General features: G+C 39.2%; 1 protein-coding gene across 2 annotated transcripts in view; it reads left to right on the top strand.

Annotated features, from left to right (window-relative positions):
- The window catches only part of LOC149083872 (sushi, von Willebrand factor type A, EGF and pentraxin domain-containing protein 1-like), a 440,661-nt gene that overhangs the window by 301,239 nt on the left and 122,312 nt on the right, over window positions 1-17,110 (top strand). For both annotated transcript variants that reach the window (XM_089234250.1, XM_089234248.1), the window contains exons 3-6: window positions 543-728; window positions 2,535-2,726; window positions 8,592-8,765; window positions 10,681-10,854. In XM_089234250.1, coding sequence (XP_089090376.1) covers window positions 543-728; window positions 2,535-2,726; window positions 8,592-8,765; window positions 10,681-10,854 — 726 coding nt within the window. The remainder of the gene's footprint in view (window positions 1-542; window positions 729-2,534; window positions 2,727-8,591; window positions 8,766-10,680; window positions 10,855-17,110) is intronic.

Here is a 17,110-nt window from a genome sequence, read left to right as displayed (position 1 = left end):
TTACCGTAACATATGTTCTAGTTTTAGAAGAACTTTCAACCTTTTTACGATCACTAGCGTAATATTATGTCCAAACATCAGTCAAATAAATAAGTTCTTTTCCTCTCTTCTCACCATCGTGAATCTTTATAGTAACCCTATATCTACGGATCTTTTCTTTCCCCCCTCCTTTCTTTCTGTACTCCTGTCGATTATTTCACACGCATACAATGTACCTTTCTACTGCATACATGTAAGAGCGAAAGAGAACATGTTGGACGCGAGTGAAAATAGGGCTCTTAAAAAAACTCTTATCAATTATAAATTTTCCTTCAATATATTTTTTTTCTTTTCCCTTTCTTCCTTTTTCTAACGCGTGATTATGTTAGGACAAGGTTACCAGATTTATCGCCGATTCGCTAAATGCAGGTAATCCAAATTCCTTGCCAAATTTTGTACGAGAAGTGGTTAATGCTATTTTTCAAATCCAAATAGGATTAGTTCAAAGTCCATGATGTTTGTACGGTAATTAAATGTTAAGACAGTTCTCATCTAAATTTCAGTATTGCAATGCGAGGGGCTGCAGCCCCCAGAAAACGGCATCGTCGAAGTCATAGGAGAGAATTTCGGTGCCTTGGCGACTTATTCCTGCGAAGAAGGTTATTGGCTGTCAGGTCGTAAAGAAAGGATATGCCAAGGGAATGGAAATTGGAGCGGAACTGCCCCGGAATGTAAAGAAAAAGGAAGCAGTAAGTATTAAGTCTCTTTTTTTACACGTTACATTTCACCATTAGCTTCGGTTTGGCGACAATTTGCTTTTTTGTTGAATGTTTTGCCTTAACTAGAAAGACCATATGACGTATTCCACGGGACTTTTGCCCCACTCACGTGATTTTCACTGCCCTGACATTCTTTTCTAATGTCCAGTTGTTCCCGTATTTTCAATGAAGCTTTCTTTAATTTTTATTTATTACAGATTGGATTAAGACATGGATTAAGATTATATTCACAAATTATGAAGTATATTTTATATGATAATTTTTACAAAAAAAATTTCCTAAATATTTTGGCATTTTTAAGATTTTTTTTTTTAAAAACGTGAAATATTTTTTGATCCACTGCGATTTATAGTGCGTATTATTATACGTATACAGCAAATGCTATTTGGCAACTTACACTTTTGGAAAATTTTTTGGCGAAAATTGGTGTTCTGTATTAGAGATCTGCATTTCACGTATTTTTGTCGAGTAAATTTGATGCGAAGAAGCAATAACTAAAATTTTGTGATAATTGCCTAATGAAACACATACAAGTATCGCGATAACGAAGTTGCCAAAAAGATTTTTACTTGTATGTCGTCCTAAACCCTTGATGTATCGCAATTTCATCCCCTGTGCCGCTGTGGTGGGTCGAGTGGTCATAGTGACGGACTAGCATCGCGAGGATCCGGGTTCGAACCCCTCCGTCGCCGCAGTGGTGGTTGGCTGAAGTTGGTTTCCTGTAGTTACCAAATTCGAATTGCAAATGCGAGCCCATCTCCCCATTGGAAAGTCTCGCCACAGAGAGCACAGGCCTACAATGGTACAATCATTACACTTGACTCATAGTCTCATAGTTAGGAAAAAAACTGGTGGCAGATGGCCAACAAGCGTTACGACGTAGATGAATAAAAACTGAAACGAGAGGGTGAACTCAATACTTACAATCGAGGTGATCATATGGTCTGTGAGTTGACGAATTCTTCTTGGATTTTGGCTGTTCCCAAATTTTCTGTCTTTATTCCACGATATTTATGTTTTCAACGATGTCTAGTTGAATTTTTATTCTCTCTGAAATGAAAGATTATTTCCCCAACTTTTAAATTATATTATGATAATTCTAACCAAAATCATCTCCTACATTTGTCATGGTGAATGCTTTGCCCCATGGAATCCATTTTAATCAACTGCGCTTTGCAGTGACAGATAGTTACCTGTCATTGGTGATTTTTCACTGATTCACCAATAGTTGGCAATTTTGCTTGCCTTTGGCACCATTTTTGGCGATTTCCCGTATTTGAGATCCTGATTTTATATCTCGGGGGATATAGTCATCCTATTTATTCAGTTGCTGTGGTTATAGTGACGGACTCGCATCGAGGCCACATTGGTGGTCGGCTGAAGTTGGTTTCCTGTGGTTTCCAACTTCGAGGAGCGAATGCGAGCCGATCTTCCCGTTGAAAAGTCTCGCCGCTGTGTGAGCAGCAGGGCTACACGACGGTAAAATCCTCACTCATTACACTTCACTCGTAGTTAGAAATATTGATGGCAGATGGCAGCGCTACGAGTAACAAGCATTACACTGGAACAAACTTTACTTCAGGTTCACAACACGAACACGCACATTATAAATATGGAACAATTCGTCAGAAATTCCGCAGAGGGATATGGACGAGGTGTACGTGTGGTATTATTTTGTGGTTTAGTAGTTTTTTGTTCGCCTATTTATAATGTTACACAATTTGTTTTTCGAATTATATCAATCAAATTAATACAATGGATACTTATTTTGCGCAGCCATGTGTGGATCACCTCCTCAGGTTCCTCATGCCCGCCACAGCGCTCCGATGGACAAGACTCAGTTCGAGATCGATTCGATGGTACAGTACAGCTGTTTCCCAGGATACGATCCGAAAGGTTTCGTCAGGGCAAAATGTCTCAACTGGAACGGAACTGCTCAGTGGTTTGGACCCGACCTGCGCTGCTTACGTGAGTGTGCATACATGCGTACTTGTATCGATGTAATTTAAATAATTCGAGATAAATGACGTCACTCATCAGGTCAGTGTTACTGACTCATCATGATGAGTTACGGTTACTTATTAAAAGGTATGTGTTTGCATTTACACTATGATTAACCACTTTGGCTATAGCCACTCGATAAATCCAACTCATCATCCGCCGTTAATGCGCAATATGACGTCAGTATTATTGCTTCAGCCACCGATTAGACGTCCATTGAACGGGAATCATTTTCTTATTTGATCATTTTTTTGTCGCTCCACGGTCGTTTTTTGCACGCGAGGGTTGATTTGACCCCGAGACCTACAATTTACTACTGATTTCAAACGGCAGCCTTTCTTATACTCTGTGGCGACAGCGTTCACCACTGGATGGCACTGTCCGCGTGTTAGGGAAAGGAGCGCGCCTGCGCGATAGAGGGACTGGACACGGTCATGCGGTCCGCTCATATCGATGTAATACGTTCTTTTAGATTCTGTTGCGAAGAACACAGCTAGGTTCATGCCGAAAATAAACATTCCTTCTCACAACAAAACTGTTCGTATCAATGAGGTTGAAACTGAAGCTGTTGTAGATACAGGTGCTGACATATCTGTGATGAAACAAAATTTTGCTCAAAGGGTAAACGCCGACGTTCGTAATGATGTTATTTCTCCTATTAGAGGTATTGGTGGTCTCAGTAAACCTCTGGGAATTACAGAAGTGAATGTTGCCATAGATAATGTAGTAATGAGAAGTATTACATTCTATATAGTAAAAGACGATACTTTTGAGGGACCAAATGTACTGATTGGTAATAATGTTATCGATTCACCGGAATTAATCATGATTCGGAAAGAAGGAAAGTCACAGTTCCTTAACATTGATGAGTTTGATAGATTATGTAAAATTCAGGTTGAGGAAGTATGCCAAATACCTACAAAGAAAAACAGAATTATTTTGAGTGGATTCTGGCATAATGGGAATAGCGAGCCTGATTCCCGTGTTGATGCCTCTGATGTTATGATTGCAAAAGCAATCACAGGCAATAGCCAACCTATTATTTGTGAAGAAATTAAAGTTGGCGATGTCATAAAGGAACAAGAAAAAAATAGGCTGTGCGAATTACTTAATGATTATCGTTCATGTTTTGCGAAAGAACCTGACGAAATCAGTTGTATGATAAATGTTTAATTATGTTTGAATTGTGAAGGAAGTGTTGCCTCTAGCCGCCTTTTGTTCTACATTTTCCATTCTCAAGCTAGATTCGGATGTTAGTTGTGGTGGTTTGTTGTAGAAGGAATGAGGCGGTTTGAGGCAACACTTCCTTCACACAATTTTCAAACATAATTAAACATTTATTATACAACTAACGCCATAGAAACTACAAGAACGTATTACATCGATATGAGAGGAGCGCGTGACTGTCTAAACGATCTATTGATAGATAGAACCGCTCGCAATAATAATGAGAAAAATAATGAGAGCAATAATTGTGAGTAATAATTAGATTAATTACTCAGAAATAATGCAGTTAAAACATTTCAAAAATAATGCGAAAAAAATATTAATTTCAGAATTAGCGAAAGTTTTCAGTCATTTCCACCCGCTCCCGTTTAATACGGGGGGTCTTGCACCCAAGGCTCTGTTGGCCCCACCTAATGCGATGCCATAGACTGGTCTCTCACCAATAACGAAAATCGAACACACTTTGTTAAACATAGGTATTTAATAAGAATGTTTGAATTAAAAACAGACTGGATGGGTCACGCAAAGCTCATCACGTTGTTGAGTTTCGGGTAGCAGCTGGAAAAGGTTGAGAGAAACCCCTGGTGTAAATGTTGTACTCAATCATAAGCATTTTGCTGCATACCGTGACCAAGTGAGTTATCATATTGGAGATCAAATTGGTAAACGTACGAGTGACACCACTCACTCACTCATGCAGACAGACAGACATGACCGCTGACCGCCCAGAGAGACCATCTTGGGATGGTTTTGCGATCTTTCCCAAAGGAATGGACGGTCTCGGAGAGCCTAATATCAGACTCGATAATCATGCACCTGATAAGACTCACTCATGCAGTCACCCGCACACTCACTTGATCTCTCATACAATCGCATACGGTCACCCAAACACTCACTTCGTCTCTCACATGGTTAGGGCAGGAGAAACGCCCTGGGGGAAAATATTCCGGGGAAAAACGTTGGAGGCGGAATTTCCGTAAACTCATTTTATCATAAACTGGATGAACATCCTATCATCAAAAACCCCAAAAACATTCAATTCCCATGGATATTTTGAAAAAGAAAACGCTGCAGAATTTATGAGGCAGAAACTACGTAAATATTTTTGTATCAGAATTCTATTTAAAAATTATTAAATAAAAACATTCTTTCCCCCTGTTTTTGAGTGCGTGTGTGTTTTTGTGCTCCACCCTATTATCATTTTATCCATTTTCCTCGGATACGAAACATTGGATGATGAAAAATTCCTTCTTGTGCATAAATCATTTACCGCAATATAAGTGGGCGGCAAAAGAAAAACTGGTAACCACACACACAGTTGTGCTCGTAGATTACATCCAGGTCTTTTGTCGGAGCTCCATTTTTTTTTCCCCCTCTCCTGGAATAAACAGCGAATAACAAATTGCATCTTCCAGAAGAGATATATGCGGCCACACTTTTCTTCCTGGACGGTCTCGGAACCAAAAAGTCACTTGATCATTGTACACTGGGTTTGGAACCGAAACCTTCGTCAAAGGAACGTGTGTGGGGTCGGTGGTAGGACAGCATGGAAAAGGTGGATCCTTAAAAGAACGGAGGATACTACTGTACCATCATTAATACCCAGTTAAGAAGACGGAGCTTGCTTTCTTTTCGTCCTTCCCCCCTATCTGTTTCAGGTAACATATGCAAGCGTTCTCCTGCAGGAGATGTAAATAATGCATTGTTTTCCTTTAATGAGTTTCTTAGTGTTTCCCGAGAGGCTATTTCAGACTGTTGCAACGAGTCTTCCGCCTGGAATATCACTGTATTAAAGTCGCTTGTTTTTTTTGAAGCCGTGAATATTGGGTGGATTGGAAAGTGATATTAGCTGACGGATCTTCCTTGTCGAGTTTGAGATGCTCCAAGAGGAAATAACTGCAGGTGAAGACACGATATCGTGTCTTTGTTCTACACTGGAGTCTCCTCGACGGAAATGATACGATTTGAACATGGCTCGATCACCGAATTGGTTACGTTTGTGTATTCTTGTAGAGAAAGGGTGCTCAACTTTTAGAATGGTGCGTTCCACTTCATTGCTTTGGAAGCCCGCACCACTAAAGTCATGTTGAAATACGCAGTGGGTGGCTTGAGTGATGTGGAACTGTGCCGCAAGTCACTTGAGTAATGTGGAACGAATCCACGGGCAACTTAAGGGATTTCCTAATATGCCACAGGTTACTTGAGTTATGTGGAACTGCACTTGGTCAGTTAAGTGATATTTTAATGTGCCACGGGTCTCAAATGCTCTGGAAGTGAGCCACTGGTCACTTAAGTGTCCTTTAACTGTACCGCAGGTAATTTGAGTGATGTGTAACTGCACTGCAGGTCAGCCTTTGCAGCTTTATTTCATTGGTGCGTTTCTATAAAACTTTGCACAGAATTTAGAATTTAGAATTTATTAACACAAACCATACAAAACGGGGGGGGGGGGAAACAAAACACATTACAGTGGGATGGGGGGGGGATCAAAAGCAAACATCCATAATAGACCCAAGAGATCTATATATGATCTGTCCAGGGTCAAACCACAAATAATTTTATCGATTGGCAAACACAGGCTATTGAAACACAATACACACAACATCATAAATATACATAAATAATACAAGTAGATCAAACAGTAGGCCGCAGTACGAGGTATGGTTATTATTTTCACCAATAATGTTTCATTTCACAAAATAAAATACAGTTAAACACATGGCAGATATTGGTGTTTCTTTAGATTGAGTTAACAGGAGTTAATGTAGTCTACAAGCAATTTTTTTGAAACAGATTCCCACATTCTACACAACTTCTTAATACCATTTGAAAAGTGAGGAATTTCTCCTCACTTCTCTCTTCCTCAGACGAGATAAACCTCCATAAACTCGCTGTTGTTTCTAAAGATTCATCTACGGTCAACTCCAGGCTATGCTCTACAACTAGTTCCTGAATGTCATCCTCATGGACCTCCAGTCTCATTTTCTTCACCAAGAACACAATCTCTTCGTCAAATGTTGGCTCCTGTTCATGAGCTAGCATCCCCCACCCAGCGTTAATAACACCCACAGTCAACAGTTTTCTCAAAGCAGAATTAAAAAGAAATCATCAAGTGCACACACGCGTGGTTACAATGCTGCATCTACTTTCGTATCGTAAACAGTCACGCTCGCACGTGTGTGTTAATTCTTCGGGTGAGGCACGCTGACCGGAGACTGTAGAAGAGCAGCATATCACTCACAATTTCACAACACGTGTGGACGAAAGCAAAAAAACCATCCGCTCAGTTGTGATAACGTGAAAATAAATTAACAAAGAGCAAAATTTTTGCTCGTAATGTGAATCAGCACTCGTTAAGCAAGTGAAAAATTTGTTAAAAATTTTTGCTCGTTATGCGAATTGCTCGTTAACCGAAGTTTCCACTGTAGAATGATCTACACTCAACTGGATCGTACCACAGCCACCTCTTTTCCTCGACGAGCGCTCGTTTCGAAAGTCAGAAATTATTCTCCCGCAAAGATTTGATTTATGGTTTGGCCCTCTAATGAGCGTAACTTTGGGAAGGCGGCTTACAACAGCTGGACCAAAACTCGGGATTTACAAATTATACTACGCGGACAAATCAAATGTAGACCGGAATGAGTTTGTTATAATTTTTTAAAGGAACGAAAAGATATTAAAAATAACACATTATTTTGCAACATGATCTCTCATTCCAAAATACACATTTTTCCTAACGAATTTATAGTTTTCTTTAATCCCTTTCTTGAAGAAATAAGAGAGAGGAGTGTGTGTGTGTATATGTTACGGCCAAAGCCCAAAATGCGGCCAATTCGCGACGGTAAGAACCAAATCCAATTTTTTTTAATCGCCAACGTGTGATACATATCTATATATAGCAGCTATACTGGATTTGCTGCTCCCTGTGACGAGAGAGAGAAAAAAAGTTAAATTTGAGGGAAAAAAAACCCGTAAAATTAATCATATAGATATATAGTCATTCCTGCCAAATTTTGGGCGGGGGGGGGGGAATTATTACCACATCGTGACTGCGATTCGATGGGTTGCCATAACTAACGTGGTTATGCTGTAATTATTACGAAAAAATACGCCAACTTGACGATGATCCCGAATCATGTCTTTTGTTATCGGACTTTCGTCCAGCGAATTGGCTGTCCAATGCCCAAAATTCGGATACAATGGTCGGGGCAATTTACGACGAAATTGGTCAACTGGTAATATGGCCTGCCACTTTACGAACTGGCCAATTTCGGGCTTTGCCAGTATTACGTATACTACTATTTTTTGCATAGTATGACATCCTACGGAAACAAGCAGCTTTCTTCACCTCATTCACTGTGATCAAAACTTTGGAACTGTTACAGGCTTCGATTATGTCCATCAACTGATTTATCCTTTTAATTTTTTTCATCTTTGAATGGACTGTCAGAAACAGACTTCTGTGGCTGAGGGGGTTTAGATCTAACTTGTGCTAAAATATAATGGTCTTTTAATAAGCAAATGTGTGCTATTACCTCTCCATAGTCAATGATGAATAAATTTGAATGCCTGAAGTATTTTATTGTTTTTCTCTCTCCTCCAAAGCTCGAAGCTGTGGTCCACCAGGAGAAGTTGAGCACGGCCAGAGAGAAGGTAACACATTCACTTTCACGAGTAGGGTCAAGTACTACTGCGTTGACGGTTTCGAGCTTGTTGGCAAGGGACATCGCTACTGTCAGTCTAACGGTCAGTGGAGCGGTACGCTGCCTTCATGCAGACGTGAGTACGCAACAGACTATACCATGTGTTCCATATCAAATTCTCTATTCTCGACTGTGCAGGAACTCTGCAACAAAAATAACCACAGTATTAAAATTTAATGCACAGTCGAACTCCTATAAGGCCGGAATTACACTATAAAAGTTTGATAGCATCCCTTTTATAAAACTTGAAAAATCCAAACCATATAAGATTATTGGTTACATTCTAGAAAATGCAACCAATGATCTTATTGGTTAGATTTTCAAGTTTTATAAAAGGAATTTTATCAAACTTTTATAGTGTAATACCGGCCTAAGAAGAATTTTGATTTATTATTATGTATTTTTGCTTTATAACTTATTTATTTGCCCTTGCATGTGGAAAACCTTGTAAAGCTCGCACTCCACATGCCACAAAGGAAATAAAATAGAAGGAGCGAATTAAGAAGGTTATGACGTTAAAAAATAATAATAATAGATGAGTAATTATAATAATAATAATAATAATAGATGAGTAATTATAGTAATAATAATAATAATGGATGAGTAATAATAATAATAATAATAATAGATGAGTGATTATAATAATAATAATAGATGAGTGATTATAATAATAATAATGGATTAATAATTATAATAATAATAAAATCATTTGATCATTTTCTGCACACGACCGGGACTTACAATTTATTGCTGATTCCGAACGACAGGCTTGTTTTTTATGCTCATCGAGGGGTTGGTGCGCTAACCTGTGCATGCGGGACTCCTTGCGGTGGGAATCTTTTTTGTGGTCATGTCGCCAATTACAGTGGGGGGGGGGGGGATGTCATAGCACGCTACAATACAGAAAATAATAAATAACATAATAAAAAGAAAGTTCAATATAAATAAATTTAATACAAAAAATATGTACATACTGTATATGCAAGGAGGGGAAAAAATATTCCCTTATCGTGATAATTTTTGTCGCACCACGGCCATTTTTTGCGAGGGCTAATTTTAGACCGGGAGCTACAATTTATTGCCGATTCTGAACGGAAGGCTTCTTTTTTTTATACTCATCGAGGAGAAGTTGGTGCGCTAACCCTTCGATGGGAGAACTCCCTGCGGTAGAAATTTTTTCTGCGGTCATGTCGCCATTTTTTGTTGTACCCCTGTGTGAGGAAAGTTTTCTGACAAGCACGAACCGGGTATCGAACTCGCGACACCGCTATATAAACATCCTTTAGTACTTTATGCGAGTATCTTATTCGACCTGGCTACCGCGCCCCAATAATAATAAAAGAGATATCTAAGAAATTCATCTATGCAATGCCGACAATAACTTAAATAATGAAATATTGCGATGTATATAGACTAGTGATCTGAAAACCTTTTCTACTTGCGGACCAGTGACACTTAGTGAAGAATTTCGCTGCCCAGCATAAACGAGGGAAATATCCTGTGAACCAGCGACAAACAAAAATAATGATAATAAAAATAGAAGGGAGAATTTCTAAATCTCAACTTATTATAATATTTCATCATGCGAAGAATATATTTGAACTGATGCTGTCACCTATCAAATAAAAACCAAACTGTTCGTAATTCTTCTAGTAAAATTAAAAGTTGTTTTCAAATTGGTGTGCGACGTGGAAATTCGACGATACGTGGTATGATAACGTATACTATTTATGTTTATGCTACACATTGGTGTAAATATTATGCCCCCATAATAGTTATTTTATTATTAAGTTAATACAAATTTGATACACTTAGAAAAGACAACAGATAGAAAGAATATTGTACTTTACAAGTATAAGGTTATATCAATGTGTGTATGTTTTCCAGGTGCCGCAGTTTCGAATAACTGTAAAGCCAATGAAAAAAAAAGTCATTACAATTGTATGAAATTTGCGTGTATCAGCATTCATTACAGTATATTTTATCCGCAGCTGTTCAATGCTCGGTTCCTGTCGATCCAACAAACGGGCGTGCCTCGTATACGTCAGTGTCGTTCAATTCCGTCGTGAAATACGAATGCAGGTACGGATACAAGCTGGTCGGACCAAGCACGAGGAATTGTGGTACCAGCAAAAAATGGGATGGGAATGACCCGTTTTGCGAAGGTAACACTTTTTTTTTCTTTTCCATATTCATTTATAATATCGTCCGCGTGATTATAATACCTGGTATACACTATGTATTATTCGCTCACACCCGTAAATAATTTCATTGAAATTGGTCGAAACTATTCGCGCTGGAACTCATGTGATTCGTTGAGCTTGTGTATAATGTCTACGAGATGACAAATCGTGGCACATTCAACACGTGCCAGACGAGTCGGTGGCTCGCGATAACCCGTCGATTTTCATTATATGAAAGAGGTTCACGTCAAGACGTTTCTTCATGCAGCCTTAAGGCACGTTCACACTCAGAAACAAGTTGAGCAACAAACTTTGTATATGAGTGTGGGCGTGTTCTGTAACTTTGAAAAGTTGAGTAACAAGTCGCACAACACGTTTACAACAAACTAAAAATTACATAAAAAGTCCAGCAGCACGTGTTGCGCAACATGTTATACAAATACAAATACAACGCCACAACAGGCAAAATGCCCAACGAGGTGGCTGATAAAAAGATGCCCATAAAAATATGGGTGTCATATATTTCAAAAATATAGCAACCCAATTAAAAATGCAATTAACAAAAATTGTAAACAATAGGCCAATATAGGCCTACACATGATAAAATATTATACAATGCCCATAAAGAATACTTATGGTTGTCTTATTCTAAGAATGGATAGCTTCTCGATTTACCCCAACATGTTTATCGTATTTCTTTTTAAACGTGTCAATTGTGTTACAATTTACTACCTCCGGGGGTAAGCTATTCCATTTATTAACAACTCTATTAGAGAAAAATTCCCTGCGACACCATAACCTTGCATTGTCCCTCACCAATCGATACTGGTGTCCCCTTGTAAAAGCAGTTGATTGGCGGTGTACTAAAAGTTCATGGTCCATCCTATCCATCCCATTGAAAATTTTGAACACTTCGATCATATCTCCTCGACACCTGCGTTCATCCAATGTAAACATATTCAAAAAAATGAAGTCTCTCTTCATAACTCGAGCCCTGTGTGCCAATAAGGACACGCGTAGCTCTTCTCTGCACCCCTTCAATCAAGTCTACGTCCCTCTGTAGGTATGGTCTCCAAAACCTTACCGCATACTCCAGTCCAGGACGAACTAAGCCTCGAAAAAGTGGAAGAATGACTTTAGGAGAACGAGAAGAGACCTTTTTGAAAATGAGACCAAGCATTCTATTCGCTTTTTTGACAACCGCTGAACAATGTTCAGAAAACTTAAGTCGCTCGTCAATGAGAATTCCCAAATCGGTGACTCTAGTTGCATCCGGGATAGTGACACCATTCAACTCGCAAGAGAACCCTGGGTTGTTCGAACCAAAATGAGCGACCATGCACTTATCTACGCTAAACGTCATGCTCCATTCATTTGCCCATGCTGCAATCTTGTTTAAGTTGGTCTGGAGCAACTCCCTATCGCTTTCATTCCCGATTACCCCCATTAGCTTCACATCATCTGCGAATTTGCTAGTAATTCCATCGATACCCTGATCGAGTTTGTCGATAAAAAGTGAAAAAAGTATGGGGCCAAGGACACTTCCCTGAGGAACTCCACTTGTGACGTGCCACTTGTGATGTCCAACCAGAGAATTCCCCGTTCACCATAACTCGTTGCGACCTATCTCTTAACCACGATTCTATCCAATTCAGCAAGTTGCCCCCTATTCCAATCTCGTGTAAACGCTTCAAGAGTTTCCCATGTTGGACCCGATCGAATGCCTTCTGGAAATCAAGGTAAACAACGTCGACATTTTTGCTCTTACCCAAAGCCTTAGTCACGTAATCATAGAAGCAAAGGAGGTTAGTTACACATGACTTCCCCTTCCTGAACCCATGCTGATTATCCGACAATACATTATTCTCGTCTATCCACTTCAAAAACTGCCTTTTGATGATAATTTCCAAAATTTTCGAGAGGGAGCTCGTCAAACTCACTGGACGATAATTAGACACCGCTTCTCTACTACCCTTCTTAAATATCGGAACAACGTTAGCCAGTTTCCAATCTCTCGGGACGATACCCTCAGCAACACTACTCCTGTATATCTGTGCGACTGGCCCCAACAATTCATTAGCACCTTCCCTGAGAACCCTGGGATAGATATCATCTGGTCCTGGTGCTTTGCTTGCACATACATTTCTTAGAAGGTTTACGACCTCCACGTCTTCTACTTGAATATCGTTGAGGGTTTTATTACCCCATGCAACACCCGTATATCGAATATCATTATCTCTATCAAAAACCGACGCGAAAAAGTCATTGAAAGCACTACACATGCCTACATTGCTCTCTACCTTAGAGCCTCCTATCGAGAGGGGGCCAACTGTCCCCTTACATCCATTATTGACGTATCGAAAAAATGATTTTGGGTAAGAGCCAATGTTATCTGCCAACCTAGATTCAACTTCCTTTTTACTATCCCTTATCGCTTTCTTCAACAGTCTTCTTTTATCAGTAAACAATGATAGGTCACCACGTCCACTTTTATACTCTCTGAATGCTCTTTTCTTTTCAAGATAAAGATTCCGCACGCTATCCGTGAACCATAGAGGGTGTGATGTACAAACACGCTTTTTTCGAACAAAGGGTATGACGTCGTGCAAAACAGAGGACAGCTTCGTACTAAATTCTTCCCATTGACTTACCACCCCTACTGATTCCAATCGGTCTTTGAAAACTTCCGCTAACCTTCTTCTCAAAACATCAAAGTTAGTTCTCCGAAAACAAGGAACCAGTCTTTTGTTATCAACCTTACCCGAGGAAAAGTTACAGTGAAATCTGACGATACGATGATCACTGGAAGAAAACTCTTCCCCCACCGAAACATGTTCAACTAGATCCTCAGAACTAGTAAGAACTAAATCCAAAATGATTGGAGTTGTTGCTCAACTTGTTGCTGAGTTAAGACGCATCTATCTTTATGAGTTGGCAAATCCTTATCAGCTATATTTTTAAATTTTATAGATACTTATCAATAAAAATTGATAGATGGTTATAACTTAGCCTAATAGATTGCCACATACTTATCAGTTAGCCTTTTAAGATGATGGATCCATATCAGTTTAGCTTATCCGTTGATAGATCCTTGCCTCAGTTGAGCTTATCAGTTGATAAATCCTTATAATAGTTTTGTTATCAACTCCTATCAGTTGATAGATCCTTGTCTCAGTTGAGCCCATCAGTTGAGTTTATACACTGGTGTAAGAAATTAAGAGAATTTGCAGACTTGGTCGATTATCTCTAGAACTACTGTACCGATTTTAATGAAATTTGATATGTACATACATTGATACAATACAAAACAAATAACTATTCAATAATTGTAATACACGTGCATGATCGTGCGTAACACTCGTTGGAATCCGAAGGTATGAAACAGCGGTTGCAGAATAAACAAAAAAATGGGTTAATAGATGGGTTAATATGGTCCCCTCTTACAGGTATACAGGTCTCGCAGCGTGACTTCATACTTGAAATAAGACAGTTTATCATTTCCTGTGGCAATTGGTCCCACTCGTTCAGCAACGCTGTTTTCATTCCCTGGATAGTTCCCGGAGGGGGGTTGCGAGTTGCAATTGCCCTCCCCAGAGCGACCCAGACATGCTCTATAGGGCTAAGGTCTGGAGATCTGGCCGGTCAATTCATCCGGCGAATATCCTCACTCTCTAGAAAATCGTCGAGCAGAAGAGCTCTATGTGGCCTCGCGTTATCGTCCATTAAAATGAACTCAGGGCCAACTGCACCCCTGAAAAGGCGAACATAGGGCTCCAAGACCTCATCCCTATACCTCACACCAGTCACACTGCCTCTTTCAAAGACATGGAGAGGTGGGCGGCCATCCAACATGATGCCTGCCCAGACCATTAAACCTCCTCCGCCATAATGGTCGATTTCGCGGACATTGGAGGGTAGGTTGCGGGTCCCTGGTTCTCTCCATATGAGCGTACGGCGAGAATCGGTGCTTAGGCTGAACCGGGACTCATCAGTGAATAGAACGGTCGCCCATTGATCCATACTCCAATCTCTATGCTCTCTGCACCATGATAAACGGATTCTTCTGTCCGTAGAAGTGAGCGGGACGCAAATAGCAGGTCTTCTTGTAAACAACCCTTTCTCATGAAGTCTTTTGGAAACAGTCACTCTTGATAAATGGGTTCCTGTGGCTGCATACAAGTCACGAGAGAGCTGTAGCACTCCTGTTACGCCTCGCTATAATCGACAAATGGTGATCGTCTCTGGCCGCCGTGGCTCTTGGACGACCTTGCCCAGACTATCTCTCGATGGATCCGGTATCCTGGAACTGTTTCCATAAGTTACACACGACGCTGGGCGTTAAGTTGAACTCTCTACAAATCTGGACTTGAGATTGGCCTGCTTCTAGCCTCCCCACAATTCGCCACCTCATTCCATCATCTAAACGTTGGTGGTTACTCATTTTTACTGTTATGATTTGAAATTAATCGATTGCTGCAAAATAACACCAAGAAATTCGCCGAGGTGTGCTAGCGAACGAAATGCGTCTTAACTTACGCGCGCTTATAAAGCCTGTTTCTCTATTGGCTCCGCCTACACACACGTGTACGCTTACGTATTTGACGTACAAGATTTGCATTTTTGTCTAGAAGCAGTGGTTTTACATTCAGTTCAGTTCTTTTCATGAAATTCGATAAAATATGCAAATTCTCTTAATTTATTTCACCAGTGTAGGTTAGCATTTCCTTATACGGTATGCTTAGTGATTTCAGATCCTTACTAGCTGGCCAAACAAATTGACAGATCCTCAACAGTTAAGCTTATAAATTGACATATCTTTATCAGTTAAGCTTATAGATTGATAGATCGTTATCACTTAGCCTTATAGGTTGCCACATACTTATCAACGGTGCTTGTAAGTCGACAGATTCCTATCAATTAGCCCAGTAGAATACAGCCCATAGATCTAAAAATTTTGGAAAATCCGCGGCTTTCTTGGCCGATTCATCTGCGGCTCAACAGAATAGCTTTTAGTAGATAGTTTCACTTATCAAAATACCCGCTTGTAAACATAAACAGCAAAACAAATCAATATCGCAGTTCACCGCGATGGCCCCTAACAAAAGATGGTGCCGCTCCTTGGAGCCGAGCACTTCGAGAAATACTGGGTTAACCTTTTAAGTCAACGAATCCTTATCAGTCAAATTTCGTCTGCGTTCAAGTCACCAACCACAGATTGAGATTTTGTCAGCTTAAACGTTTAATGCGTTATGAAAAATAGTAAAAATTATTTTAAAGATTTCTGACTACAACAGTGTTTTAATTATATTTATGTTAATGAACTGGTTTGTGGTTCATAACTGTTTATATAATGAAACAATAAATTGGAATTTCTAATCAACTGTAGTAGTCTGCCAAAATTTTTTGTGGGCTTGTGACTTTTGCTTGATCTCACCGACGATTTACAAGTTTACAATTTTTATCAGTCAAGCCTATAAATTGACATTACGTTATCAGTAAGGCTTATAATTTGGTGTATCCTTATATCAGTAAGGCTTATAATTTGGTGTATCCTTATCAGTAAGGCTTATAATTTGGTGTATCCTTATCAGTAAGGCTTATAATTTGGTGTATCCTTATCAGTAAGGCTTATAATTTGGTGTATCCTTATCAGTAAGGCTTATAATTTGGTGTATCCTTATCAGTAAGGCTTATAATTTGGTGTATCCTTATCAGTAAGGCTTATAATTTGGTGTATCCTTATCAGTAAGGCTTATAATTTGGTGTATCCTTATCAGTAAGGCTTATAATTTGGTGTATCCTTATCAGTAATGTTTGTAAGTTTAATTCTTATCAGTTATGTTTGTAAGTTTGATTCTTATCAGTTATGTTTGTAAGTTTAATTCTTATCAGTTATGTTTGTAAGTTTGATTCTTATCAGTTATGTTTGTAAGTTTAATTCTTATCAGTTATGTTTGTAAGTTTAATTCTTATCAGTTATGTTTGTAAGTTTAATTCTTATCAGTTATGTTTGTAAGTTTGATTCTTATCAGTTGTGTTTGTAAGTTTGATTCTTATCAGTTATGTTTATAAGTTGACAAGTTCATGTGAAGGATCGTTATCAATTACCGTTTCAAACGGAGAGATCATCAACAATTATGTTTATAAGTTGTCCGATCCTCATCCGCTATTCTAATAAGTTATTAAAAAGATTCTTAACTGAAAAAGTGAGACAAGTCCCATAGCGACTGCGAGTCGG

Source organism: Pholcus phalangioides, unplaced genomic scaffold (assembly GCF_987345545.1).
Source record: "Pholcus phalangioides strain wild (caught in Gottingen) unplaced genomic scaffold, Ppha-v1.0 ptg000008l_1, whole genome shotgun sequence".
NCBI lineage: Eukaryota > Metazoa > Arthropoda > Arachnida > Araneae > Pholcidae > Pholcus > Pholcus phalangioides.
This window is presented reverse-complemented; position numbering and strand designations above follow the sequence as displayed.